The sequence below is a fragment of the Pollicipes pollicipes genome, unplaced genomic scaffold (genome assembly GCF_011947565.3).
Source record: "Pollicipes pollicipes isolate AB1234 unplaced genomic scaffold, Ppol_2.1 Scaffold_3447;HRSCAF=4054_pilon_pilon_pilon, whole genome shotgun sequence".
Lineage (NCBI taxonomy): Eukaryota > Metazoa > Arthropoda > Thecostraca > Pollicipedomorpha > Pollicipedidae > Pollicipes > Pollicipes pollicipes.
The window spans coordinates 21647829-21674517 of NW_023596297.1; the positions used below are offsets into that span (position 1 = coordinate 21647829).

Below are 26689 nucleotides of genomic sequence, written 5' to 3' on the forward strand. Positions count from 1 at the left end.
CTATGAGTTGAGAGCCAATTGAAGTCCATTGGTTCTAGAAATCGGGCTCATGTACGCCATACACGATAACTTGAGGTTCATGTTTATCGTGGCCCCGAAGACTGCAAAGCAAATGAGGTGGCAGTATTTGAATGATGTTTCTATGACGTCATGTTTTCCTTGGTGACCTTGAAAAAGTATGCACGGAATAGTCCGTAAACTCGTTAGGTAACCTAGATTGCCTTGTAACTTGCTTTCCAACGACCACTTATGCATAAATGTGACATCCGAAGGCACATGAGCGGACTGGTACATGATTTAAGCCAAACGAGAAATAGCCTGATTATCTGCAGCACTCCTACCTCACGCCCACCCCACTCTTCGTTCAAAAGTGGCACCAAATTGTGGCTAGGACTTCGTGGTAGCTGACTGAAGCCAACACATCATTTTTTGAAGGCTGCATAGTACATCCTTTGGAAATATTTGGTCAACTCTCCGATTGAATAGATTACAGGTTAGTAAGACCCAGGCAATTTTCAAACATACTTGTACTTCCGGAAGTATATAATGCGAGGTAATAAACGAGGTCATGATCCTTGGCCGGCCTTTGACTATTGACTGCGGCACATGGCTTTAAGCTTCAAGATCTTCCCTGACATCAAGGTCAATGCCAGCCAAAATATGGGATTGGGAATAAATCGACAGAACCATGTGCGAGAGGCGTCCGCACAGTAGGCCTTAATATAGCCCGAGCTTCGTACGTAGATACCACGCTGTAAAATGACATTCCGTATGTGAACATTCACCATGAATAATGAATCACAGGATCCAACTTTACCTCCAGCTAAGCAGGGTATTGGAGGCCTTACAGCTCAGCTCGGTAAGAGCTCACCCGCCAAAGGGTTTGCGGTACGATCTGATGTCAATGGAGAGATACCATGCAGTCCCGTCACATGGACCAGGCGCCTCCCTCCCCGGTCCCGTGACTCTTGGAGCCATTTGGAGATAGCAGCATCGATCTTTTTTACCGTTGTCGTTGTAGTTGCCGGGCTCCTGTCAATGATTGCTGAAAACGAAAAATCAACAGCCTATGGTAGGAGATACTCGGTGCATGATAATCCATCTGAACTAGCCCTGAAACCGAGTAACGCCATGTCTCTCACCTGGTGCTTTATGATACACTGATAGGCTCAAACTAACCCAGCTCAACGGTAATATGTGTCAAGTAACACACTGAGAAGTTGCAGGTTAGGAGAGCTACCAAATACCGACAGGAGAAATCAACTGCATTCATGATATCGCGAATATAGAAAATAGTCCGATCGCTTTCCGCTCCTGGGCCGCCACCACGCAAGACAGCAAAGAAAAACAAGGTAGATGTATTGAATTACGCGGGCTTAATACTCATGTTGCAAAACATCTGAAATACGCCATTACATCACCTGATTCTTTTGAGCGCCATGACAGGCCGCTATGGATCAAACGGATATTGCTCGCCGCAATACCGGACAATGCTGTTTTCGGACACCTTAGATGCTAGGAGCAGAGGTGGTTTTCGGGGTCGGAGATGTCTGATTATTGGACCTGGTGGGTGTCTGGTTAGCCATTTGGCATCTAGAAATCATCGCACCGGAAAATAAGTACACGCGGTATTCTCCAAAAGGGAATGATTAAGGTAAATTAACACTTCCGTAACTTGAAATAACACGCCACAGTGCATGTAGCATATCCTGAGACGCACAATCGCTTCCGTTGTTGCTTGACTTTTTCCGGGGCTGAAAAACACCGACGCTCAGCCGGATGTGAAGCCGCCTCAGAGACAGTCCCCAACCGGCGACGCATGTCTAATAGCCCCCCCCCCCCCCCCATCCGACAGGCGCCTGGTCACCATGCACTGCTGCGCCGGAATTGAAATACAACCGGGCAACCGGCCCGAGCCCAGCCAGGCCCTGCTCACATTCCGCAACGGCATTCGCGGAAAAAACGCACTACACGCCCAGCTGGATACAAGCTTGGTTTACCCGGGCAGCACCGCAGGTTTATCCGTTTTATACAAGGGATTGGGTCCTGGCAGGGCTCAGGCCGGGCTGCGCTGCTTTGAAAGTCTGCTCAACCAAGACCCCGATGAATTGCTGGCTGGGATGTTATCGTCCTATGTTCTGTCCTGTCTTGTCATACCATCTCTAGTCCTGTCGTGTCGTGTCATCTCTGGTCCTGTGATGACGGTCCACCCCGAACGCCGGACAGGCCTCTGGCTCGCCTCCCCTGCACCGGCTCGGAGGCCCCGGAGGCCCCGGAGGCCCCGGGCGGGCCGCGGGCCGCCGTCCGTCGGACCGCGTCCGCCCTCACCCCCGCTCCCGGGCGGGGCTGTGACGTCACGACTTCCGGCCAGCCGCCACGGGGCTCACGGCTGGAACTGGGGACCATTGTGTGTCGTCTGCTTTGACGAGGCGTGTCCCGGGGCTAGGGACGTACGCGAAAAGAAACAACAATAGATCGGGAAAAGGACATTTTTGGCCCGTCTGACGCGGCTCTTCGCCAATGGCTGGGAACCGTGCTTGGTTCTGATAGCGGGCAGCCGCTTCCGACGCGTATCCGTTCTTCGCCCATGACCATATGTCGTCCTGCGGCCCAGGCATGCGACGGTGTCTCGAGGTCCTTGGCATTTGAACAATGCGGGGGTAACCGGATCACGCGCCCAGGAGAGTGCCGCCCGTTTGAAAGTTCACGCGGCCTGCGCTCTGTCAGACCCGCCGGATGCCGCGGTTCAGGCGCGCTCCGGATAAGCGAGGACGGCTGTGCTGCGCCGGACTGCGGCGGCGACTCCAGTGGCCGTCCGCTCGGGTTGCGGCCGGTGGCTACAGACGGCCGGGCGGCCGTCTGCAGGCGGCATGCTTGCAGCTGTGATACAGCTGGCCGCTGTCCATTCGTTTTGTGATAAACCCGGCGGCCGTGAAGGGCGTGGCAGCCGCGCTGAAGGCGAGAGAGAGGCTAGGCTCGACTTGGGAAAGCAGTTCCTGTCGTCACTAACTAGCAGCTGCAGGTTATGGTCCCCGCCGTCGGAAACAGGTGTGCCCCGACATGAATGCGTCATTTTGTGCCCGTTCCGCAGTTGCCCTCACAGCCGTCAAATTTCCTCGTAAAAGGCGCCGATGATTGAGATCAAATGGCCCGTGGCCAGAGTTGGTCCTGGCGCTTGTGGCGGCGCGGCCGCGGATTCGCTTCCGGGAGGAGCTATCGGTGCCCGTTCGATGGCGGCCAGGATAGGGACCGGCCGTCGTCGGTCGGTCCCCACGGCCGTCAGGTGAGCCGCGCGCCGCCAGCGCCGCTTCAAGGCCGGCGGCGTCGCCGCGCCGCGCCGCACCGCGGCGCTGACTGGGCACGTGTCCGCGGCCGGCGGACGGCGAGCGCCGTCGGACGCCAGAGCGGTGCGTTCAGTGGGCGCGGTCGGGCGACTGCCGAGGTGGCGGCTGACGCGGTGTGTGTCCGTGTGCCGCAGGCGAAGCAGCGACGCCGGCGTGCGGAGCGGGGCCCGGCCGATCGCCGCGTCCGGTGCTGAGAGCAGGTGAGCCGAGACGCCGCCTGCCGTTTTATGGTCTTGTTTGCGGCTACGCGCTGGGGCCATCGGCGCCGACCGAGGTCAGACGCCCTGGCCTGGCGGCTGCCGCCGCCGGTGCGATGATAGGAAGGGTAGAGGTGTGGGGTAAGGCTGAGAGGGCACGTAAGTAAGGCCCGGCTGCCCGAGCCCTACGTGTCCTCTCGACCCTAGGTTTCTGCCGGATTCTGCCCGCCCGACTGCTTGGCAGTGAAATGTTTCGAAATCCGTGCAGGTCGTAGGGCGTCCCCAGTTTGCGACCTTTGCTGCCATGTGTAGCTCGTAACACGGCTCCGCGCCTCTTCCTCGGACGGATTGAGATGAAATTCGCTCGAGTCATGCGTTCATCGCTTACGTGGCTCAGACCGGCGTGGGCATCTCGGCGGCTGCGACCCGCCGCCATTGGCCCGCGCTGTCACCGGCCGAGATCAGCGGACTGCGCGTGCGGTGACGTTGGCAGAGGGAGGAAGTCTGAGCGGACTGCGCGTGCGGTGACGTTGGCGGAGGGAGGAAGTCCGAGCGGACTGCGCGTGCGGTGACGTTGGCGGAGGGGGGAAGTCCGAGCGGACTGCGCGTGCGGTGACGTTGGCGGAGGGAGGAAGTCCGAGCGGACTGCGTGTGCGGTGACGTTGGCGGAGGGAGGAAGTCCGAGCGGACTGCGCGTCCGGTGACGTTGGCGGAGGGAGGAGGTCCGAGGCGGACTGCGCGTGCGGTGACGTTGGCGGAGGGAGGAAGTCCGAGCGGACTGCGCGTCCGGTGACGTTGGCGGAGGGAGGAGGTCCGAGCGGGACTGCGCGTGCGGTGACGTTGACGGAGGGAGGAAGTCCGAGCGGACTGGGCGTCCGGTGACGTTGGCGTAGGGAGGAAGTCCGAGCGGACTGCGCGTGCGGTGACGTTGGCGGAGGGAGGAAGTCTGAGCGGACTGCGCGTCCGGTGACGTTGGCGAAGGGAGGAAGCCTCGGCATGACTCCGCCACCTGCGGCCGGCCGCCCCAGCCGGGCAGAGCCTCTTGTGTGTCGACAGGACTCGTGGAACGCCCCACGCCATTGGGCCTCATCCATGCCAGCAGTGCAGTCGTCGGGCAATATTTACGTGCAGTTTCGCATTGCGTCAGGCTGGAGGAGAGTGGTGGTCCGGGGTGATTAATTCACCGGGAGCTGGGCTGATGGCTGCGGGCGCCGCGGTGGACGGAGAATGCTGGCTGACCTCGTCGAGGCGCTGATGCCTAGCCAATGCCCGATGGACCAAATGGCTGCCTTGTGTGCACGGATCTCTGACTGCGTTATCGATATGTGCTCTGCACGAAGGAGCGGTCACAGGCCCTCAGACCTGTCCGTTGCCGTTTTTCGAGAAGCAGAGGGTGCCGAGGTTGTCGCTGTTCCGCCTTTGCTGGGATGAAAAGCCGCTGGTTGGAATTGCAATTTTCTCTCTGTCTTGAAAAGTGAGATTGCAGATATTTTTGAAATACTTTGATCAATTATCCAAGATCGCACTGGCACCCGATATTAGTGCCATGTCACACAGTTATGAACGCTTCAAAGATTGTCTCGTTGACCTTGCCGCCAGTGACAACTTCAACGTGGGCTTGAGAGGAAGTGATACCCGGATTGTAATGCCAGCCACCCTAGCTGTAAGTCCTAAAACAAGAGGAAATGCCGATACTTCATTGTGTCGTGGGGACGGAAACATTGTACCCGTCCCCCTGATCGGCCGGCAGTTAGCATCGCCCTCCCCCCCCCCCCCCCCCCTCTTCCATTTCGGCTTGGCGTGCTCCGACGATACTAAAGCCATCACTAACGGCCTAGCCTGGATCGCACGTGAGCTGCTCAGCGGCGGTCAGCCCCGGCCTGCCGGACCGGCCCGCGTCCGGAGCTCTGCAGCCGTCGCGTTCTCCGCCGCCGGTCTGGGAACGGGGCAACCGCGCGGCATCCGGCGTCGCGTTCTCGCGCGGCGCCGAGGTCGCCGCCGCCGCGCCGGCGGCCGCCAGAGCGGAGCCAGGGTAAGAGCCGAGCGGCCTCCGGTGAGGGCGGGCGGCTGACAGGCGCGCCGGCGGCGTCGGCGGCGTCGGCGGCGACAGCGGCGACGGAGGCTCGGCCGGCCGCCGGGCCGCAGGCCTGCGCTCAGCCCGCGTGGCTGATACGCCGGCTGTCGTCAGCGCCGCCACGGCTCTCGGCGGCCGCCGGTGCGGGCAGAGGCGGGGGTCGGCCCCGGCCGCGGCCACTCTGTCCCGGTGCGGCGCGCCCTTGAGCCTCTCCCCTCCCCCGAAAGCGGCTGCTCGGCCTGCTGCCGGCCGGCGCGTCGCGGGGCCGTGTGCCGCATACGTCCCGGGCTGGTGTGCTGCGCGCGGGCCGCGGGCCGCGGGCCGCGCCCTGCCGGTCAGCCGGTAACGCAGGGCCGGCCGCTCGCGGACGGTCGCCGCCGCCATTGTGGCGGCGCCTCCGTAAGTGGCCAGCGATTGTTTGGGAATAGGAAGGCGAACACTTGTGGCCCGCTGCGGCGCACATGCTGCACAGCACGGAGGACAGCCACTTGTTTGGCCGTCCAGGTGGCGTGTTTACGGGACGTCAGCGTGGTGTCGACAAGTGACGCGCACGGGAGCGCGCGTGGCGGGCGGCCCGCTCTGTCCCGGCGGGCTCCGTGGACGGCTATAATGGGAAGCCGACGGCGCAGCGAAGCTTCTGACGGCGCGCTGACGGCGCAGTGAAGCTTCTGACGGCGCGCCGACGGCGCAGTGAAGCTTCTGACGGTGCGCTGACGGCGCAGTGAAGCTTCTGACGGTGCGCCGACGGCGCAGTGAAGCTTCTGACGGTGCGCTGACGGCGCAGTGAAGCTTCTGACGGTACGCCGACGGCGCAATGAAGCTTCTGACGGCGCGCCGACGGCGCAGTGAAGCTTCCGACGGTGCGCCGACGGCGCAGTGAAGCTTCTGATGGCGCGCCGACGGCGCAGTAAAGCTTCTGATGGCGCGCCGACGGCGCAGTGAAGCTTCTGACGGCGCGCCGACGGCGCAGTGAAGCTTCTGACCACGCTGTCAGTCTCAACTCCACAATCGGAGCTGGCCACAGCTGTATGTCAACAATGATTGACTTGCTTTTAACGATTTAACGATCTTGCTATCTACATTAGCAGGAGTGTCCTATGCAACACGGTGCTACGGCTGATGGTGCACTGTTTGGTCCACGGATCGTCAGAGATATCTTTGTGAAACACAACATATTGTCATGCCAGTGACATTTCGATCGTCTACAGTCTGGACATCACATGGTGCAATAATTTATGTAAGGATTCTATTTTGTTAGAAGCATTATTATTTAAACCAGGCATGGGCAGAGCTACACCACTTTCCTGAGCGGATAGTGGAAGGGAGGCGAAAATCAGGCCTTTCAGCTGCTGAGTTTTACAGTTATGTTACGTTTCTTATCTCTGCTGGTGACTTTGGATCCACATTATTGACCACTGACACCACTGGAGACGGGAGGCCAGTGCCCCCCAGCGAGACGAAGCCTCCACCTGTGGAGGCAGGCGGGGACGTTCGGCGACTCACGCCAAGCTCGGCGCCAGGTGGAGCAGTGACTTGCCGGGAGCTGCGCCGGCCGTCGCGGGGCGAGACAGCGCGGGCACCCCTGTAACCTGCTCAGCGTGCCGGGCGGCGGACTGTCAGCTCGCTCAGTCACCTGACTAGCTCGACTCCATCTGTGCCGGCCATCTCGGGGCGAGACAGCGCGGGCACCCCTGTAACCTGCTGGGCGTGCCGAGCGGTGGACTGCCAGCTCGCTCAGTCACCTGACTAGCTCGACTCCACCTGCGCCGGCCGTCGCTGGGCGAGACAGCGCGGGCATCCCTGTAACCTGTTCAGCGTGCTGGGCGGCGGACTGCCAGCTCGCTCAGTCACCTGACGGGCTCGACTCCACCTGTGCCGGCCGTCGCCGGGCGAGACAGCGCGGGCATCCCTGTAACCTGCTGGGCGTGCCGAGCGACGGACTGCCAGCTCGCTCAGTCACCTGACGAGCTCGACTCCACCTGTGCCGGCCGTCGCGGGGCGAGACAGCGCGGGCACCCCTGTAACCTGCTCGGCGTGCCGAGCGGCGGACTGCCAGCTCGCTCAGTTAGTCGCCTGGCGAGTCCGACTCCACCTGCGCCGGCCGTCGCGGGGCGAGACAGCGCGGGCACCCCTGTAACCTGCTCAGCGTGCCGAGCGGCGGACTGCCAGCTCGCTCAGTCAGTCACCTGGCGAGTCCGACTCCACCTGTGCGGACTGAGCCGCTGCCTCGCATTGTCGGCACAGATGGCTGCCAGCCGGCCGTGTAACTCACGGCGGAGCAGCGGCGCGCGGCGGAACAGGGTCCGGCCAGCTTCGGCGCGCCGTACGGGAGCGCGCCGCCGCGGCCGATGCCGACGGAGCGCGCCGGCGTGCTCCAGCGCCCCGCCGAAAGGCTTCTGTTGTGGTCTGGTCCGGTCCAAGGCCGCCGGGTTTCGGCCGGTGCCGTGTACGTATCGGAGAGATCTGCTGGGGACGCCCGTTGCGAGTCGGCCTGGCGTGCCAGGAGTCCACGATGTTAATGCTGCGTTCTGGCAGGCCGGTCAGCCGGGGGCCCCTCCGGTATGCAGCTGCTCCATTGCAGCGAGGCAGCGGCGGTGCACTGGCTGGGCTGCTTCCTCCGGACGCAGGTCTTTTTCGCTTCCTTGACCTCGTCTCTGCTCTTGTTGGGAACGGGGGCGGCGATGCGGCGCATGCAACTATGTTGACGCGTTCTGACTCAGTCTCCAGCGCGGTTGGGCTAAAGAGCGGCTGTGGTTTTTGTCCAGCGTATCGCGCCTTGGACTAAATCTGTCACCGACGTTCGGTTCACAGCGGGTTTCACCTCATAAAAGTGGTGAAGTCGAGGTCGTGACGGCTGTAGTCTCGCCACGCTGTTTTCGAGGAGCTGCAAAGCTTGGAATGCCGTTTTGCCCGTCCGGTCTCACGTCACCTGGACTGGATTAACCGTCATCAGTGCATTTGGCGAGCTGCTCTTACTGGTGCCCCAGGTCAAGCATTTGACCAGAGTTGCAGGGCACGTTACGAATATCAGCCAGTGGCGGCCGCTTTTAATGGAGGGTTGGTCGACGCCGTTGGCCTGCGCTGTTGTAATTCTGACTTGTGCATTTCGCTGGTGGCGACCTGCCGGCTGCGCTGTGGGAATGAGGTGGGGTAGTTGATGCTTGGATGTCGTTAATGTCTAAGCCATGCATTTTTAAAGAATTATGCATCGCGTGCGACGCTCCAAGTAAGAGCGTGTTGGTATGTATGCATCTTTTGCAGTTCTGAGTAACATGGTCGTGTTTGTGCGCGAAAACGGCTTTGTATTTTCGGCTTGAATGCATCCCCCGCTATCCAGCTGGGGGCTTAAGTCTAACCAGCAATCAAACTTCCCCTCCCGACTTTCAGTAATCTGTCCCAGGAAAGCATTGTCCATCTCCATGTCTAAAAGCATTGTTGAAGGGATGAAAAAGACGTGCTTAAAGGATAGAGGAAGGGACGCGGGATCGGATCGCAGCTGAGCCCCCCCCCCCCCCCCCCCCTCTACCCCCATCCAACTTGCAGCTAAGCGGTACCCAGCAGCTGTTCCAAATATAAAACATTATGCTTGTGGGATGTTGCAATAAATGCAGATGAAAACAAACAAACAAAAAGCTTGAAAAAGTCAGTGTGATCGATGCGGAGTTTGCTAATTGAGGTGAATGGACGCATGGGAACGGACCGTTTGCGGACTGGGCGTGTTTGCAAGCAGCTGGCCGACCGGCGGCGAAGCTGCAAACACAAACAAGCAGGGGCTGATGGGCTGATCCTGAACGGGGCACCTGGGCAGGCCCTCACGTACAATCGCTTGCCTCCTTCTGCAATGACGTCGCACGGCGGATGTGAACTGTCTACGCCTCACAGCTCAGCCTTCTTACACCTCCTGGACCCCCCAACCTTCGGAGCTGTACGTCTGTTTACTGCTCTGTGTAATACAGTAATGTCGACAATCTGTTCGCGAACAGCTGGTCGGCCAGCGGAGAACTCACGAACGAATTCAACCGAACAGTCGTTTGTGAACTGTTCACGAACCGTTGGCGACCACCCGACTCTGAGAATTGTGGGCAAGCGCTAATTCCCATTATCTGCTTTCCTTTTCCCGCTTGACCCTCAAATACAGCTTAAACATTAAAACATAGCAAATCTGAATCAAGAATGCATTTTTTTTGTGACTGGCAAAAAAGGTCCCACAAATCTGGGCAGCACGCAGAATTTGATATACCCTTTTACCTTAGGATAAGCGCCATCCCCACTCTCAGCCATTTGGGAAGCCATACCTCTCACACGAAGTTTTGATCGCCTACCCGAAACATCGTGATTTGCAAACGACGGCATCTGAGTGCGAAGCCGGCCGCCTGAGCTGTAGCTGCTGGCGGCTGCGCTGCCGCGCCTGATGAGTGATGTGCCCCCGAGCCGGCGAGGAGACGACCGCGCTCCGGCAGGGTCACCAGGTCAGCTGGTGGTCTGCCGCACAGTCCTCCGTTCAGCCAAGCCGATCATAACGCTCCTGGAATGGCCATCCTGCCGCCGGCGGCCAGCCGACCGAGTTCTGCGTCCTCCACGCCGTCGTGCGTACGTGCGTACGGGCGCGCTTGCGGGGGGCCTGGTGGTGGTGGTTGATGTCCGGGATTTGCTTAGAAGGTCCATTTTCAGAAGGCACACATTCAGGAGCCTGTACTTGATGTAAGAAAAAATGGCATTCAGCCCCTGGGGTTTCGGCATTATGAGCTGAAAGTTCTACGATCAGCTAACCATCTTCAATGTACCAGGAGATGCTGGTTGAACAACATTGAAACGCTTGAAACGATTATATAGGCAAATCTCAATATAACGGCTATTTGGCATTATAACGTCGTTTAATGAGTACCTCCTGTCATATTGAAGGTTGTTAACTCAACTTAAGGATGTTCAACTTGCATTCAGAAGGTCTGCTTCCAGGAGGCGCACTTGCGGGAGATCTACCTTGAGAAGACGTCTCCAGATGTACTTTCACATAACCAACCTTAAGAAGGCCTGCTCACACGATACATGTGTTCAGGCCTATTCCCCGACACCCTGTGTCCAGAAGACTTACCCGCAGAGGGCTTATGCTCAGCAAGCCTATTTCGTGAACCCCTTTGCTCAGAAGACTTGTATGGAGCTTGTATGGTCAGGCGGTGGGAGATGGAGACGCCTAGTTTTTGGCGTTTTTTCCTTGTAAGGCCTTGGGCGTAATGTTAAAAACTGGGAAGTCAGAAGGAACGCATGATTCACCCCCCACCCCCACCATGTGGCGAAGTCCATGCGAGTAAGCCTTCAGGACACAGGTCTCTGGGAATAAATGTTCTGAGCACATGCATTGCATTAGAAAGCCTATTGCACACAAGGTTTCTGGAAGCACCATTCTAGGAATATAATCGTTGTGCAAGCAGACCTTCTGGAACGTAATGTTCTTTAAAATGAGGTTTCCGGACGTGGGCTTTCTAAAGGCAGGCCAAGCCTTTTTGACATTTCCGAAAACCGGTTGTGTGAACGCAATCGCTGAGAAGTCGGCGCTCGCCATGGCCAGACCAGCTTGACCGGGTGACGGCGGCCGGGCAGCGCTTACCGGTCCCTCCTCGCCGCTGATCCGGAGCCAAGGTCGTCACCGGGAGGGAGGGCGCACGACACGGTGCAGCGCCGGCCACCGCAGCTTGTGGGCGGCAGCTCAGCGCCGCCAGTTCCAAACAATCTGCGCAGCGCTCCCGCGACGGGAACGGCCAACTGGAGCACCGACGCCGTGGCAGTGGCGGCCTGCGTACGAGCTCCGGGGGCTCACGGCCGCCAGAAGGCGAGGTGCCGTCGCGTCCGCTGGCCGATGGCGGATGCCCCCGGCGACCACCGGCCGTAGACGACCGTGCCCCCCCCCCCGCCCCCGCCCGCCGGAGAGAGGATTGCGGCGGCGCGAGCTGGCCGTACTGTGACCCGCCGCCCGCCGTCACGGGACGCGCTCGCGCTGACTCAGCGGCATCCTGGCCCCGGTGACGTCACGGACGGGGCAGGCGCGTGACTCTGTGACGCGGACTGGAATGGCGGTGTCACGCGCGGCGCCGACAGGGACGATCTCCGCCGCCTTCAGCGTCAGAAGGCTTGCGGCGAGCGCGCGCTCTGCCGCGGGGCCCTCGATGGACGGGCGGCGCTCGCCACGATCGTCGCCGCGGTGCGTCGCAAATGGCGCCTCTTCGCAGCGAACGGCCGCCACAGCCCGTCTTGCCATCGCCTTCTGCATTCGCGTGCTGTGATGATGAGCGTCCGTTGACCATCGCTACAGGCCCGCGCCAGGAAGATACAACACGTTGCTGCCAGGAACAACGTTAACAAATCGGGTTTTCGAAGCCACGTTGTCCGTGTACCTTGCGTTGTGAACAAACTGGCACATCCAATCGGCTGCCGTCGGCACAGGCCACGGCTCAGGGACCTCGGCTCGGATCACATAGCGAAACGCTGTCACGATTGGTTTTCCCCTCTCGATTTCACCCATTTTCACATGGTAAATTTCGCTTCCTATCCATCCTGGGGGGGGGGGGGGGAGGGGGGAGGGGAATGTTGCCCCATGATATATTGGACTTGATTTGACTGTTTCCAATGGGTCTTGAATGAAGGCTGGTGGCCGAGCCTTCGATCTACCCTTGTAATTTGTGCCAAGGAGTAGAAGACATCCGTGGCTCACTCAGGAGTAAGCCTGATCCTATAATTTCGTATAAATATAACGTTCCAATGCTCTACATCCGTGTTCATTCCGATGTTGTGACTATGGTGAGCACGAAGTTACGTGGACAAAATATTCATCAATCATTGACGGATACAGGATCTCAAGAGTATCGTGAATGACGATATTTTATGTTGAACAAAACGGTATGGCATGGAGTGATTGTGTATGGTGTGGTAGTTGCACCACCCATTTACGCGTCTGGTGTAACTGACAAACCAGACGAGGACTAAAGTTCGAACAATATTACCCCAGCGTTATAATATTTCCAATCGAGGGTAATGCAAATTTGCGAAATCCCAGCGCTCTATGTGGAACAATATTGGATGAGGTGGGACAAGAAAGGGTGGAATCGGCGTCCCCATCAGACTTTTCGTGAAAGGTGTTGGTAACTGCATTGGGCCAGTGATGCGAAAACGTCATGATCAGCACCGTCCGCGAGGGTCATGACCCGCCGTCGCACTGACCAGGGCCTGGCCTGGTCAGGTCAGGTCCGGCCCTGTCCTGTCCATCCGCTGCCATTGGTGGAGGGCGCGTGACCCGATTCCGCCGCCGGCGGCGCTGACCGGCATAGCGTTCAAGGCCGGCCGCCAGGCGGCGGGCGCGCGCGCGTGCGCGCCTGCGTGGCCACCGCTGCCGCCGTCGTCGGCGCCGGCTCGGGGTCTGTCGGGCGGAGCCGGCGGCTGCGGCACCGCGCCAGCATCCCCGCCGCTCCGACAGTCGCCCCGCCGTCGTCGCCGTCGCCACTGCCGGCACCGCCGCCGTCTCTGCCGTCACCTCTGGCCGGGACCGATTGGTGCGCAGTGGATAGTGTGTGTGGGCAGGCAGCGGACGCCGCGTCGCGCCGAGCCGGCCGTCGCCGCCGGCGCGGCAGACCCGCAGGTCAGTGGGCGATCTCCCGCCCGGGCCCTGGTCGGCGGGCACCGGCCAACGCCCCGCCGCTCCCGGTCGGCGCGGTCGATATTGATTTCCGCTCGGGGTGGGAGAGACCGGAACCGTGTCGGCTAACAGCGGCCGTCACGCACCGGCGAGCAGCGACGTCGGGAGGAGGCTGCGGCAGAGCCGGCGCCGCCGCTGCAGAGCCGGGCCGGGCTCGGCCGGCGGCTCAACCCCGGGATCAATGGGAGCGACGACCGATGTCGAAGCCGTTTCTTAGTGCTAGCTTGGTAGGGTGTTGTCAAAACACGCTCGGCAGCGCGCTGCGATGTCACCGGCAAGGCATTATTAATTCATGGCTTGTTAATTGCGCTGCCGTGTATACTGGGCGAGTGGTGCTAATGTCATTGGTGGACCCTGCGACCAATGAATAAATAACGGATCTTGACCTTGAGCGACCGAGGAGTTATGAATTAATGTTCGGTGTGCAGTGGAGATTGGCATCACACCAGGAGCGCGCAGGTGTCGATATTCGGATCGGTTCGGTGCGGCGGGCCCGCTGACGCCGCGCATATTGCAGCACCGCCGCTGGTTAGTCCGGCTGTTGGGGCGTCGTCCGTGCAGTGTTGATATGCCGCCGCTCACGGGCCAAGCTGTTTGTTACAACCGGCAGCGCGCTCTTCCTGGACGTCAGACGCTTTTGTTGTTTTTTTTTTTGCTTGCTTGCCGTGGTCAGCCGGGCTTGTCGCACTGGCCGGATGCTCGCCCATGTGTCTGTCCGTCCTCGGGTCTGTTTCCTCCGGCGGGTGTTGCGCAGCTCACTCCACCGGGCGTTCTGCAGCTCACTCCACGCCACTGCGATGTGGACATCCATACTAGATGTGCCGATTAGATGCAGCGTGTTTCAGATTAAAAAAGAGATTTAAAAAATCTCCAGAGTTCGATTGGGAAATTGGACGGACGGGGCCAAAAGTCTTTGGAGTTTTTGGGATGGTCGATATCATTTTGTTGTGTTGCTTGTCAGCTTATTGAATGCGGCTCATTGTTAAAAAAGTTTGATTCTGGAACATAGCAAGTTGTTGATATAGCACACTTAAGCACTTAGGGGAATGCAACGACGGGGTAGTGACTGGGGCTGTTGATTGTAGGTAGTAGTTATTTGGTACATTCTTTAAATAATTGGAAATTGTGGAGCAACCTGATTTTTTGACACTTTTTGGGACGGTCAGCCGGTCAGTTCTTGGACTTTGGATTGCACTTTGGATAAGAACTTCCAGAACACGGTGCAGACACTTTTTGGGACGGTCAGGCGGTCATGCTTGGACTTTGGATTGCACTTTGGGTGACAACTTCCAGAACACGGCAACTCTGCTCCGTATGTGTCCATGTCGCTTGGGCCCGTGGTCAGCTGACGACCCTGCCTCGTAGGAAGCCTTCGTTGTCACTCCAGATGTCTCTGGGCGTCTGCGTTCGGTATGAGTCACTTGAGAGTCACGGATGGGAATCACGTGATTCGCACATCACTGCGCGGAGCCGCCGCCGCGGAGGGGTCGCCGCCGGACCGCAGGGCGTCTCCGGATGTCGTCGCTCGGATGTTGCCCGTCGGTGGACGGGCCTGTGCTGGGACGCTCTTCCTGACCCGGTGCGCCGCATGTGTCCGTCGCTGGCCGAGTCTCCGCGGCTGCGTCTCCTGCGTGCGGGTGGCCCTGACTTCCGGTCGTGGCAGTGCGGCGGGAGCCGTGTTCCCCTGGCCCGGGCTGTTCCGGCGGCGGCTGGCTGCGCCGGGCCGCCTGCCCCGGTCGGTGCCGGACGCGTGGTCGGCGGCTTCCGGGCCGACCTCGGTCGGCACGGGGACTGCGCGTTGGTGGAGCGCGGCGTCGCCATCCACTGAGCGGGGCGGCGTTTGCTGCGTGGGCCTGCGTGGGCGGCGGCGGCTGGTGCGCGTGGCGCCGCGCCCGGCCTGTCCCGGTCGCTCTCTGGGCTCATGACGCCGGGCGGTGCCCTGCGCGACGCCTCGTGACGCCTGGCGAGGCGCCGCCTCACCGTCACACGGCAGTGGGTGTCGTGACGGGCACACGCCACTGGTGCCGTCCGCCGTGCCTCGAGCGTCGGCCGGGCTGGCGGCGAGGCGGGCGCGGGCCCCAGCCCCCTGGCCTGGCCTGGCCCCGTTTCCGCGTCACACGGCGGCTGGCGGCCGGTGCGGGACCCCGTATCGCCCCGCACCCAGTCACGCCCGGCGCTGATTAGATAGCCGATCGCGGCGAGCAAGCTATCGTGCGTGTTTTACCGACTGTCACCGCAGCGTGAATTGGCTCCGACCGTAAGTGGCGCGCGTGACGAAGCTTTGGCCGGCTGAGGAGGCACCCGGAGGCTTCGAGTCGTTGGCGGTCGGCGGAGAGGACCTTTGTCATGTCCGCTCCTATCCGTCCGTTGGGAACCTGATAGCGGATGCTCGCACGGATAAACAGGGCTGTCACCCGAGTACAGACATGTGAAGTACGGAGACCAGAGCTCGGGGACCGCCCGAGATGGCTAGCGCCGGCTGTGTGTCCTCGCAGCCGGCCAGCAGGGCCGCCACAGTCGCGGCAAAGGTCAGGTCACAGGACCTCAGGTCAGGCGCCCCTCAGATCCTCCGGGAAGCGCGGAGCTCACCGGCTGCTCTCCTGCCGCACCTGCCACGGTCCTGGTCGCCGCGGCGGCTCCGCCAGACGTCATCCGAGCGCCGGCGCCCGGAGAACCCTCCTGTGCCGCGACGCGGCCCGCATTGTGGCGCCGATTGGCTGCGGCGCCGGGCCCGCTCCGTCGCGTGTCGAATCGCTGCGGCGGGGTGGGAGGGTCAGGCCGACACGCACAGGGCGCCGCCGCCGCCGCCGCCAGAGGACGCGCCAGCCAGTGCCCGCTGACGGCGACGGAGCGTCGCCGGTTGTTAATATCGACGTGCCGTGGGGCGATTAATCTCGGCGTGGTTTATCTTCGCGGGAGCGCACGCCGAGCCGACGCGCCATTGCCAAATCTGGCTGCTCGCAGACGACGGCTCTCGGGTTCACGGCTTCGATTCGCGCGGCGGGCGAGCACTCGGAAATGGCGACCGCGCCGCGCCTGCTGCGCGTCTGGCCATGCGGAGGGTGTCGAGTGCCGCGTGGGGTGCAAAGGACCTGCCGCGCGGCGACGCGGGTGGAGGGCCGCCGCGCCGGCTGCGCGTCTGGCCCGGTGGAAGGGTGTCGAGTGCCGCGTGGGGTGCAGAGGACCTGCCCGCGCGGCGACGCGGGGGAGGGGCCGCGCCGCGCCGGCCGGCGCCGCCAGGACGTGGACGGCGTGGAAGTCACCTGCGCCCACCGTGTGACCCGTGCTGCCGGCACCGGCCGCTCAAGTGCCAGCCGTCGGTTACGGACCGAGCGGCCAATCTGCCGGGATGGAATGGCCCGGTGGACGTGTGCCATGTCGGCCAATCAGGCCAATCTTGGCCTGTCTGGCGGGTGCCGACTGCAGCGGCCACCGCGCCGAGGAGCTCAGGAGCGGCAACTGACGCTGTCCCACGGGGCGGGGCTGCGCGCGCCGCGGAGACGCCACCCGCCGAGACGGCGTGTCAGTGGGCGTGCCTGTTGGCATGGGGTCTTTCTCATAAACAGAGCCAGCTTATGACTGATGTTTGTCGAGAGCTGCTCTGAGCTGCTCCACCTGGCATTCCAGTGGTACGTGTGCCATGGTTTGGCGGCCCGTTTTAAACGCGGGCTCGTATTTCTGATGCTGGCCATGGGCGCGTGTGTGATCCGAACAGTTGTACGCCCATAAAGCCAAGTGGCGCGGGCGTCACCGGCCGCGCCAGCCCCAGCTGTTGGCCCCCGGAGAACGCCGGCATGTTTTGGGTGACGGGGCTCGGCGTCGGGCTCCAGTCGCCCGGGAGATGCGCTTCACGCTCCGCTGGCAGGCCGGTCGGCCCGACACGGGACCGGACGCTGCGGCCGGGCGCGCCGGCGGCTGGCCTCTGTCGGCCGTCAGGGCACAGGACTGGCAGCGGTGTCGGACGGCCGCCCGTCCCCGATCGGCGCAGCCCTATGGTGTGGGCAGGGGAAGGGCCTAGAACTGAAAGCGGTGTGGGATGGCCGTCCGTTCCCGATCGGCGGAGCCCTATGGTGTGGGCAGGGGAGGGGGGGGGGGGGGGGGGGGGTGAGGGCAGATTTGGCAGACGTCCGATGCCATCAGCGGCCTAGCTCGCCATGCATACTCGGTTGGAATGGGTGCCGACGGTACCCATCAGTAATGGCTCGCAGCCAGGAGTTCATACGAGCTTCTGAATAACTTGAGAATGGCCCGTATCGCAGGATCTCTTCGAACTCGTGATGGTTAAGGCCAAGTATTTCTGATCGGGACCAACGTGCGGAGCGGGCGCAGCGTCACGGAGCGGGCTTGCTAGGTGCGGGGTGGTGCCGACTTATCGGCACCATAACCACGCCCACGGCACGCGGCACCAGGTCGCAACAGCGCACGGGATCAGGTCGCGACGGCGTACGGCGCCAGGTCGCGACGACGCGAGGCACCAGGTCGCGACGGCGCACGGCGCCAGGTCGCGACGGCGGAGGCACCAGGTCGCGACGGCGCGAGGCACCAGGTAGCGACGGCGCACGGGATCAGGTCGCGATGGCGCATGGCACCAGGTCGCGACGGCGCACGGCGCCAGGTCGCGACGGCGCACGGCGCCAGGTCGCGACGGCACGAGGCACCAGGTCGCGACGGCGCGAGGCACCAGGTCGCGACGGCGCGCGGCGCCGGCCTGCCTGCTGGCCCGCCGCGACGGACGCCGTCTCCCGCTCGGCCGGCCGTCAGCGTGGCATGTCTGGCACGCAGCCTGACTCACGCCGGTTCTGAGACGCGCGGCGGTAGCTGCGACGGCCGAACCGGGGGTTCACCGGCGACCCGGATAGAGGCCCGGCGCAGGCGGAACTGAGTCAGCGCGCGTGAGTCGCGGTCCCCTCCTGGAAGCGGCGCTGCTGGCGGTGAGGATCGGGGTGGTCTGAGCCCCCCCCCCCTCCCCTCTCTGCGATCGTCTCCCACGTCGTCCTCCCGCCCTCTTCCTGGGCAGAGTTAACGCATCTGTCCCCGCAATTTGGCTACGTCCCTCCCCCAGCTGGTAGCGCCGACGTACGGACGCTCCCGCAGCAGTGACAGTGGGGGACCGCTGGATTTACTCAGACGTCAGCGAAACGAGCCTTGCTGTGTGTCAGATGACGTCGGCCGCTACTGACCAGTCACGTCTGTACAGTGCAGTCCAGCGGCGGTCTGTGCATTGTGCAGTCCAGCAGCGGCCTGTACAGTGCGCAGTCCAGCAGCGGTCTGTACGGTATGCAGTCTGGCAGCAGTCTGCGCATTGTGCAGCAGCGGTCTGTATCGCGTGCAGTCGAGCAGCGGTCTGTGGTGTGCAGGCCACAGGTGGTGTAGACCATCAGCGGCCTGCCTGGGTCCAGCCCCACCTCGCGCTCACTGGCGACATCACGCCGCCGGACGCCGCCCTCCGAGCACGCCGCCGGCGCCCGATCGGTGGCCGTCGGACGAGGCGGTCGGGCGGCGAGGCGGCGCCCGCTGGCGGCACGTCGCTGGTGCGGCTGCGGCCGCTCCGTCTCCGGCTACGCCCCGTTGGCGTGCCACAGCTAGGCTGCGGGGCGGCGCCCGTCACGGACATTCTGGCCGGCGACCTGGCTGGCCGGAAACCGGCCTGCAAAACAGCGCAGCGCCGGCTGGCCGGCTGTGGGCCCGGCCCCGGCGCGTTCGCGGAGGCTTGCGCCATTCGAAGGCTGCGGGAGGCGCCTGTAGAGTACCACGGCTCCCGGTGACGTCACAGGTATCGGTGACGTCATCGGGCGACTTATGCCCGCGGGTGCCGTGCATGGCGTGAGCGTGCTTGAGCTAATGCACGGAGCGGGCTGCGCTTCCGCCGACCTTTGCCGGCGTCCGTCCGGCCTAGGAGTGGGAGAAGGGGGGGGAGGGGGAGGGGGAGCAGCACACCGGTCGTGACCGCCCCCTCCCCCGCCTCTCCCTCGGCGGCGTTGGTTGGGCGTAAACTCCGTCGCACTGCCGCGTCTTGCCTTTGAGGCGGCTGATCAAAGACCGCGTTGACGGCCACCTGCATGTGGTGGACAGGGAACATGTGACATACACAACTACATATCGTGCCCCCGCCCCGCCTTTCCCAGGTGCCCATCATTGAAAGTGTTGCGTATTTGAGTGCATGCACCGCTGGGGATATTTCGTATTTCATTACTAAATGCTTGAGGCTCCCACCAACTGAAGCGCATGTCATGAGCCCGCGAGCAGAGCTTGATAACTTTGGCGAAGTTTGAGTGCCCCATCTGACGGCTCGGGGGAGCCCCATGCCGTTGTCACCCGCATTGGATCGACTGTGAACGTGCCACTAGCCTCGTTCGGTGAACGGAGCAGGCCCGGCCACGTGCCATGGCTTGGCCTGGCCTGCGTGCCGGCGCCACCTCCGAGCTGCCGGGCCGGCGCGCAGTCAGCGGGCGCGGCCGGCGGGTGCCGATGGACGGCGCCGGCGGCCCGGCCCAGGCTGGACCAGTTCGGCGGCCGGAGGCGGGCGCCGAGAGCCGGTCCGGCCCAGATAAGGCGATGGAGGCTGGAGGATGGAAAGCGGGGAACACCCGCGGCCGCTCATTGGTGGTTGGAATAACACGAAAAAATGGAAACGCGCGGCCAGCTGATCCGAATAGCGCACCATAAAACGGTGTAATTGAATTGAATTCCGTAGCGTTCCCGTTCAGGTTTGCCAGCTGATACTGCCGTCCGGTAGAAAGCCGCGCAGCCTGAACGCATGCTCACTGGTGCGCCGTGCTCCGACGCAGGACTAGGTCGGAGGGTGGTTTCGGCGCGAGGCGTGGCCGAGCTGCGGTTCGTCCGCGAGCTCTGTCGGGACAGACGCGAGGCGCAGCCAGCCCAGACCAGGGCAACCGGCGGCGGCTTCCTGCCGGCAGCAGACTGTCGGGCGCCGGATGCCGCGCCGGACGTCCGGCGGCTCGCGGCGGCCGCGGTCGACAGCGGCGCGCCGCCGCGCTGGTGGAGCCGGCGCCGGCGGGCTGCCTGCAGTCGGGCCGTGCGCCCCGCCCGCCGCCCGCTGTTTGCTTCGCGCTCCTTGCGGGGGCGGTCGTGCTGTGTGTGCCTGTGTCGTCGGCGAGCCGCGTGGGAAGGGTGGTCGGGTGTGGCTGTGTCTGGAGTCGTCCTCAGCTGGTGCCGTTCCTCAGCATCAGTGAGCATACACGTGTTCAGTGCGAAAATTCGACCGGTCATGTGTGACTTGCCCTGCGTCACGGGACCGCTATCAGGTAAATGGAGCCAACCAACGGCTTGGTGGTTGGCTGCTTTTTCAAGCGTCGCAATCCTTTTAATAAAGATCTGAAATGTCATACTTAAGAGTGCACAAACAACATCCTCACACTTGACGCGACGTAGTTCTTTCTGTAGAGCAGGGTATCACAGTCCTACCGCACAGTCGACCGTGCGTTCGATCTGACAGCATAGGTAATAAGTCTTCTATGAGCAGCAGGCCGACGCGGCGTCCCTTCACCCTTCCTTAATCGTTGTCCTCATTCATGCGTCTTCATCCCAACCGTCCTGACCGGAACGACACGCGGCGAGAGGGCACGGGACGAGGTGGAAGAGATTGTCCGCCAGACCGGCTGTCGGCGCCGGCAGAGAGCTGGTCGAAGCCGGGCTTAGCCGGCCGCGGAGGCCGTCTGACCGGGGCGGCGGTCCAAGTGACGCCGGCGCTGCAGCCTGCCCCGCCCGGGAAGGAGGGTCCGACCTGCCGGCCTCACCTCAGCGGGCCTCGGCTCCACCCCGCCGAGACCGGCCGGGACGCCGTGGCGCGTGGTCACACGTGACCGTCTGTACCCCTGCCTGATCAGGTCGCACGAGTTGTGTGTGAGTTGGTGCGTCTGGCGTGGGTGTGGCCAGGAGAGGGGATTGCCTTGGCCTGCGTCTGGCGTGGGTGTGGCCGGGAGAAGGGATTGCCTTGGCCTGCGTCTGGCGTGGGTGTGGCCGGGAGAAGGGATTGCCTTGGCCTGCGTCTGGCGTGGGTGTGGCCGGGAGAAGGGATTGCCTTGGCCTGCGTCTGGCGTGGGTGTGGCCGGGAGAGGGGATTGCCTTGGCCTGCGTCTGGCGTGGGTGTGGCCGGGAGAGGGGATTGCCTTGGCCTGCGTCTGGCGTGGGTGTGGCCGGGAGAAGGGATTGCCTTGGCCTGCGTCTGGCGTGGGTGTGGCCGGGAGAAGGGATTGCCTTGGCCTGCGTCTGGCGTGGGTGTGGCCGGGAGAAGGGATTGCCTTGGCCTGCGTCTGGCGTGGGTGTGGCCGGGAGAAGGGATTGCCTTGGCCTGCGTCTGGCGTGGGTGTGGCCGGGAGAAGGGGATTGCCTTGGCCTGCGTCTGGCGTGGGTGTGGCCAGGAGAAGGGATTGCCTTGGCCTGCGTCTGGCGTGGGCGTGGCCAGGGAGAAGGGATTGCCTTGGCCTGCGTCTGGCGTGGGTGTGGCCAGGAGAGGGGATTGCCTTGGCCTGCGTCTGGCGTGGGTGTGGCCGGGAGAGGGGATTGCCTTGGCCTGCGTCTGGGCGTGGGTGTGGCCAGGAGAAGGGGATTGCCTTGGCCTGCGTCTGGCGTGGGTGTGGCCGGGAGAAGGGGATTGCCTTGGCCTGCGTCTGGCGTGGGTGTGGCCAGGAGAGGAGATTGCCTTGGCCTGCGTCTGGCGTGGGTGTGGCCGGGAGAGGGGATTGCCTTGGCCTGCGTCTGACGTGGGTGTGGCCGGGAGAGGGGATTGCCTTGGCCTGCGTCTGGCGTGGGTGTAGCCGGGAGAGGGATTGCCTTGGCCTGCGTCTGGCGTGGGTGTGGCCGGAGAAGGGATTGCCTTGGCCGCGGGTAGTGGTTGTGGATACGGACTTTCGCGCTGCCTGGTCCTTCAAATACGTATGCTATTATTGCGGCACATGTAATTGCCGAGTTTCGCGTTCGTTGCCAACGCAATCTCCCGGTGATTGTGGCGGGAAACTATCAGCCAAACTAGCTACACCGCGCTCGCTGAACTGGCTATCGTCCTCCCTACACTGGCTACCGTCCTCCCTACACTGGCTACCGTCCTCCCTACACTGGCTACCGTCCTCCCTACACTGGCTACCGTCCTCCCTACAACTGCTATCGTCCTCCCTACACTGGCTACCGTCCTCCCTGGACCGGCTACAGTCCTCTCTACACTGGCTATCGTCCCCCTACACTGGCTATCGTCCTCCCTACACTGGCTACCGTCCTCCCTGGACCGGCTACCGTCCTCCCTACACTGGCGGCCGTCCTCCCTACACTGGCTACCGTCCTCCCTACACTGGCTATCGTCCTCCCTACACTGGCTATCGTCCTCCCTACACTGGCTATCGTCTCCCGACACTGGCTACCGTCCTCCCTGGACCGGCTACAGTCCTCCCTACACTGGCTGCCGTCCTCCCTACACTGGCTACCGTCCTCCCTACACTGGCTACCGTGCCCACTGAACTGGCTACCGTCCTCCCTGGACCGGCTGTCGTCCTCCCTGTACCGGCTGCCTGCACCGGCACCGGCAGCGAGTGACGATGCATGATCCCGCACGGCTCAGCACACGGGGTCACTGACAAACGCTATCAACTGAGTGACGCGAGCCTCGGTCCCTCCTATTGATACTGTGGAAGGAAGACCGCGATGTGCTTGTTCACGTGAAGAGGGGCTGCCCAGACGCCTCTCAGATTCTCTGCTGACGCCACCAGATGACCTGTCGGTGGCTATTTATTTTCGTTTCGCGCCGCGGTGAGACCGGCGCGACGCTCGCGCGCCGTTCGGTAACTGAAGAGATTCGCTGACTGACGTCACTGGGCCCTAACGCTGTCGTCACAGGTTGTGTGTGATGGGATTTGTTCAGCCTGTTCAACTGCATTTGTGTGCGCCGTGTCAGACTGGGATGACGCTGTCATTCTCTCAAAAGCCCGGGAATCCCCCAGCACCGCGGTGGTTGTGGAACGGCGCTGCCCGGCGCGTTGCTCGTACGCCCGGCATGTGTTTATGCGAGATATGAGTGACGGCGCTGGAGCTGCTAATATCGGCACTATCGGCCGCTTGCACGCAATATAGAGATAACGCAGACGGAGCAGACAACGCTGGCAGTGCAGACAACGTTGGCAGCGCAGTCCGCTGTGTGGCGGCGCGCGAGTAACACGGTCAGATAAGATGACGCATCGACATCGCTGGCCGCTGTCGGGCGAGATAAAGCGGCAGACGAGACGGGTGATGCCGGTATTGCCGGCCGCTCCCAGGCGTGTGTGGGCGGTGGCATCACCTCACACGATGTGCCACACGATGTGTCGCACGCCCCTGTTCTGTGGCGCGCCAGGTGCCCAGAACACTGAGACACTGCATAGGCATGCGGTGGACGGCTATATGCTGATGGTGGATAAACATGGGGACCGTCAGCTGCTGGGGCTGTAAGACGTCGCCTGCCCCTCACCCCGGCGCGAAGGGTGGTCACCACGGGGAATCGGACCTCGCCGCATCTTTGGTTTCCCAGACGTGTAGTGGTTTATGCGGCCGCGTTAACGCCCGCAGACGCGGGGCGCCCGCTGTACACCGGAAAAGGTCCGGCGGGGTTTTGACCGCCCCCTTATGCCACAGGACGTGACCCCACAGTGTTGTGACCCTTCCCGCCCGGCCGGCCGTCGGGGGTTTTGACCTCACAGTGTTGTGACCCCTCCCGCCCGGCCGACCGGCCGGCGGGAGTTGTGACGCCGGCAGTGTTGTGACCCGCCACCTGTCCGGCAGGAGGCCCCGGCCCGGAGCGGCTCTGTGAACCCGCGATGCGGCCGCAGTCGGCTGCGCAGCACTGCCCATGACCGGCGCCGGCCATGTTCTCCTACTACAGCTACGAGCGCCACTGGGCCGACGGCTTGCTGGCCGCCTTCTGCGTGCCCGTGCTGGTGCTGTGGGCCGGCTACTGGGGCGTCCACCTCATCGGGCTAGTCTACGCGTGAGTTCTACGGACGGGCGCTTCGTGGGGGGGGGGGGGGGGGGGGCGGGACTGGCGCGACGCCGGCGGTGCCGGAGTAGGCTGTCAGGGTCGGACCCGGGTTGGAGAGCGGCGGGAGGTGGCACCGCTGGGCGAGTGTGAACGCCACGGCTCCGCTGAGGGGGGGGGGGATGGCCGCTGGGGCGGGTCCGGTTCCGACGGCGTGGAGCGGAACCCCGCTAGCCGGATATCCGCGGGCAGCACCTGCCACCCTTCCGGACCGCTCCTCCCCCCTGCCGACCCAAAGAGAAGAAGAGGGGAGGGGCGGGGCGGCCTGGCTGCGGCGGCCCCGCCCGTGTGGTGTGTTCGGGTGGCCCCGTGCAGTGGCCGGCCGCGAGCTCGGCGCTCTCCAGGCGCCAGCCGGCGTACGGGGCTCACGGCGGGGCCCCGCAGTGGGCCCCGCAGGTGCCCACTGCGGGGTCCCATTGTCTGGCTTTCGCGGTCACGGTCCTGGCTGAGGATCAGCGCCCCGACTTTGCGAGGCCCGCCTCACCCCCCCCCCCCCTCCCCCCCTCAGGCCCGGAGAGACCGCAAGCTTCTTATCGCTGGACGCCCTTCGCCGGCGTATTTTTACGAATTGTTCAAGCATTATTCGTGGCATTAGGATTAGTTATCGCTGCTGACGGGCCATCTGACCTTTGCCTTCAAATTGCAAGCTGCAACCTTCCGACGTCTTAAATCCGCAATAGTTAGACATCCGGGTCGCGGGTTTTTCGATTGCTTAGGACAGCAAACTTTGCTGCTTGCGTAAAAGTAATTACTGAGTAGTTTGTGATGTTTCCTGTTAAGACAGTGACCGGCCTGATTTCCCCGTGGCATCGGCGACAGGCGGCTGGAGCTACATGTACTGTGTAAGATCGTGCTATTATGCCTTGTTAGGGTTCTGGTTATCCATCAGTTCCAGCGGAACGGGCGGGTCAGCAACCTGCGCTATGTTATCAAGGCCGCAGGTGTGACCATTTAGGCCAAATGAGGTCCCAATGTGGCTACCATTCGCATCCGGATGGCGCGTGGACAAAGCACAACGACGGCCTACCGTCTGAATGGTCGTTGTTTGGCCGACGTCACATCAGATACACACAGTAATGTATATGCATGACGCCACCGCCTTTGACGGCGACGGCGTGCGAGGTGGCATTAGTGGCAGGACGGGTAGATCGATCATGCGCCGCAGAACGTGGCGGGCTGCACGTGGCCCGGGCGTGCTCGGGCCGGCCCGCATTGCTGGGGTGCAGGCCCGTCGACCCAGTCTGCTGTGGGTCGCCGAGGCCGCGGGCTGTGGGGAGGGGAGAGGTGCCGCCGGTGGGTCACGCCAGTCGGCTACGCGCTGTTTGCGGGCCCCGCCCCCCCCCCCCCCCCCCGCCCCACGGCTGGCCGGCTCAACGCCGGCTCGTGTCGGCCCCGGCCGCCGCGGCCGTGTTTAACTGTCATCGATCGGCGCCGGCGGCTCGAGGGAGCACTTCCGCCCCGCCGCGGGCTGCCCGCGCCGCTCGCAACTGATCTGGCCCGTGCGGCGCCACGTCCGCCGCCGGCGTCACGGCCGACCGCGCCACCGCCCCCTGGCGGAGGTGGAGGCGCGCCGGCGGACGGCCGAGGCGCAGCGGCAGGAGATGGCGCTCGGGGTGGCCAGCGCTGGGGCTGAGGTGCCGCCGCAGAGGGTCAGCGCAGACCGGCTGGGTCCTGTGTGGGTGCTCCGCGGAAATGGTAGCGGAGATCGCCGCCATCCGGACGGGCATCGGAGGCGTGGCCGGGCGCTCGCTCCTCGCCCGAACGCGCTCCGGACAGCGGCCGCCTCTGACGTTGTCCGGTGACAGCCCCGCGGCTGGCCCACGTCGCCCGGCGACGGCACGCAATCGGCGGTCGATCGCCGCAGATCGCCGCAGATCGCAATCGGCGCAGATCGCCGCGGCGGCCGAGGCCGTCCTCGGGCAGCAGCGTGACCACCGCACGGCACCAACCGGCCCAGCCGCGGACTGACCGGCTCTAGGCGGGGCGCTGCGTGCCGGCCGACCACCGACGCCTCGTGACAGCGAACTGTGCTGTGCGCGGGTCCCTGGTCCGCGATGGTGGCGTCGGTTCATGCGGCGGATGATTCCGATTCAGTCTCCGGAAGGGTTTGTCGGCTCAGCTGACTAGTTGACGGATTGGTTCACTTGGTGAACGAGATAGGCTCTCCATTGAGCAAATCGCAGGAGCGTTTGCGTTTGAGCAGCCAGCCAGCACCAATCCGCGTGGTCACTGCTGTCAAGTTCATTCTTGTCACTCCTGTCACGGCCGATGGCGCTAGCGCTGGTCATTCAGTTCATGCACTTTGTGACATCACCCTTGTCAATGGTCGATCGTGCATCCCGCCACGCCCCGCAACGCAGTTGATGACTCTGT

General features: G+C 63.0%; 1 protein-coding gene across 1 annotated transcript in view; it reads left to right on the plus strand.

Annotated features, from left to right (window-relative positions):
* The first annotated feature begins 3417 nt into the window (after positions 1-3417).
* GlcT (ceramide glucosyltransferase) overlaps positions 3418-26689 on the plus strand; it is a 46682-nt gene continuing 23410 nt past the window's right edge. The window contains exons 1-2 of the mRNA XM_037214789.1: positions 3418-3544; positions 24064-24268. Coding sequence (XP_037070684.1) covers positions 24147-24268 — 122 coding nt within the window. The 5' untranslated portion in view covers positions 3418-3544; positions 24064-24146. The remainder of the gene's footprint in view (positions 3545-24063; positions 24269-26689) is intronic.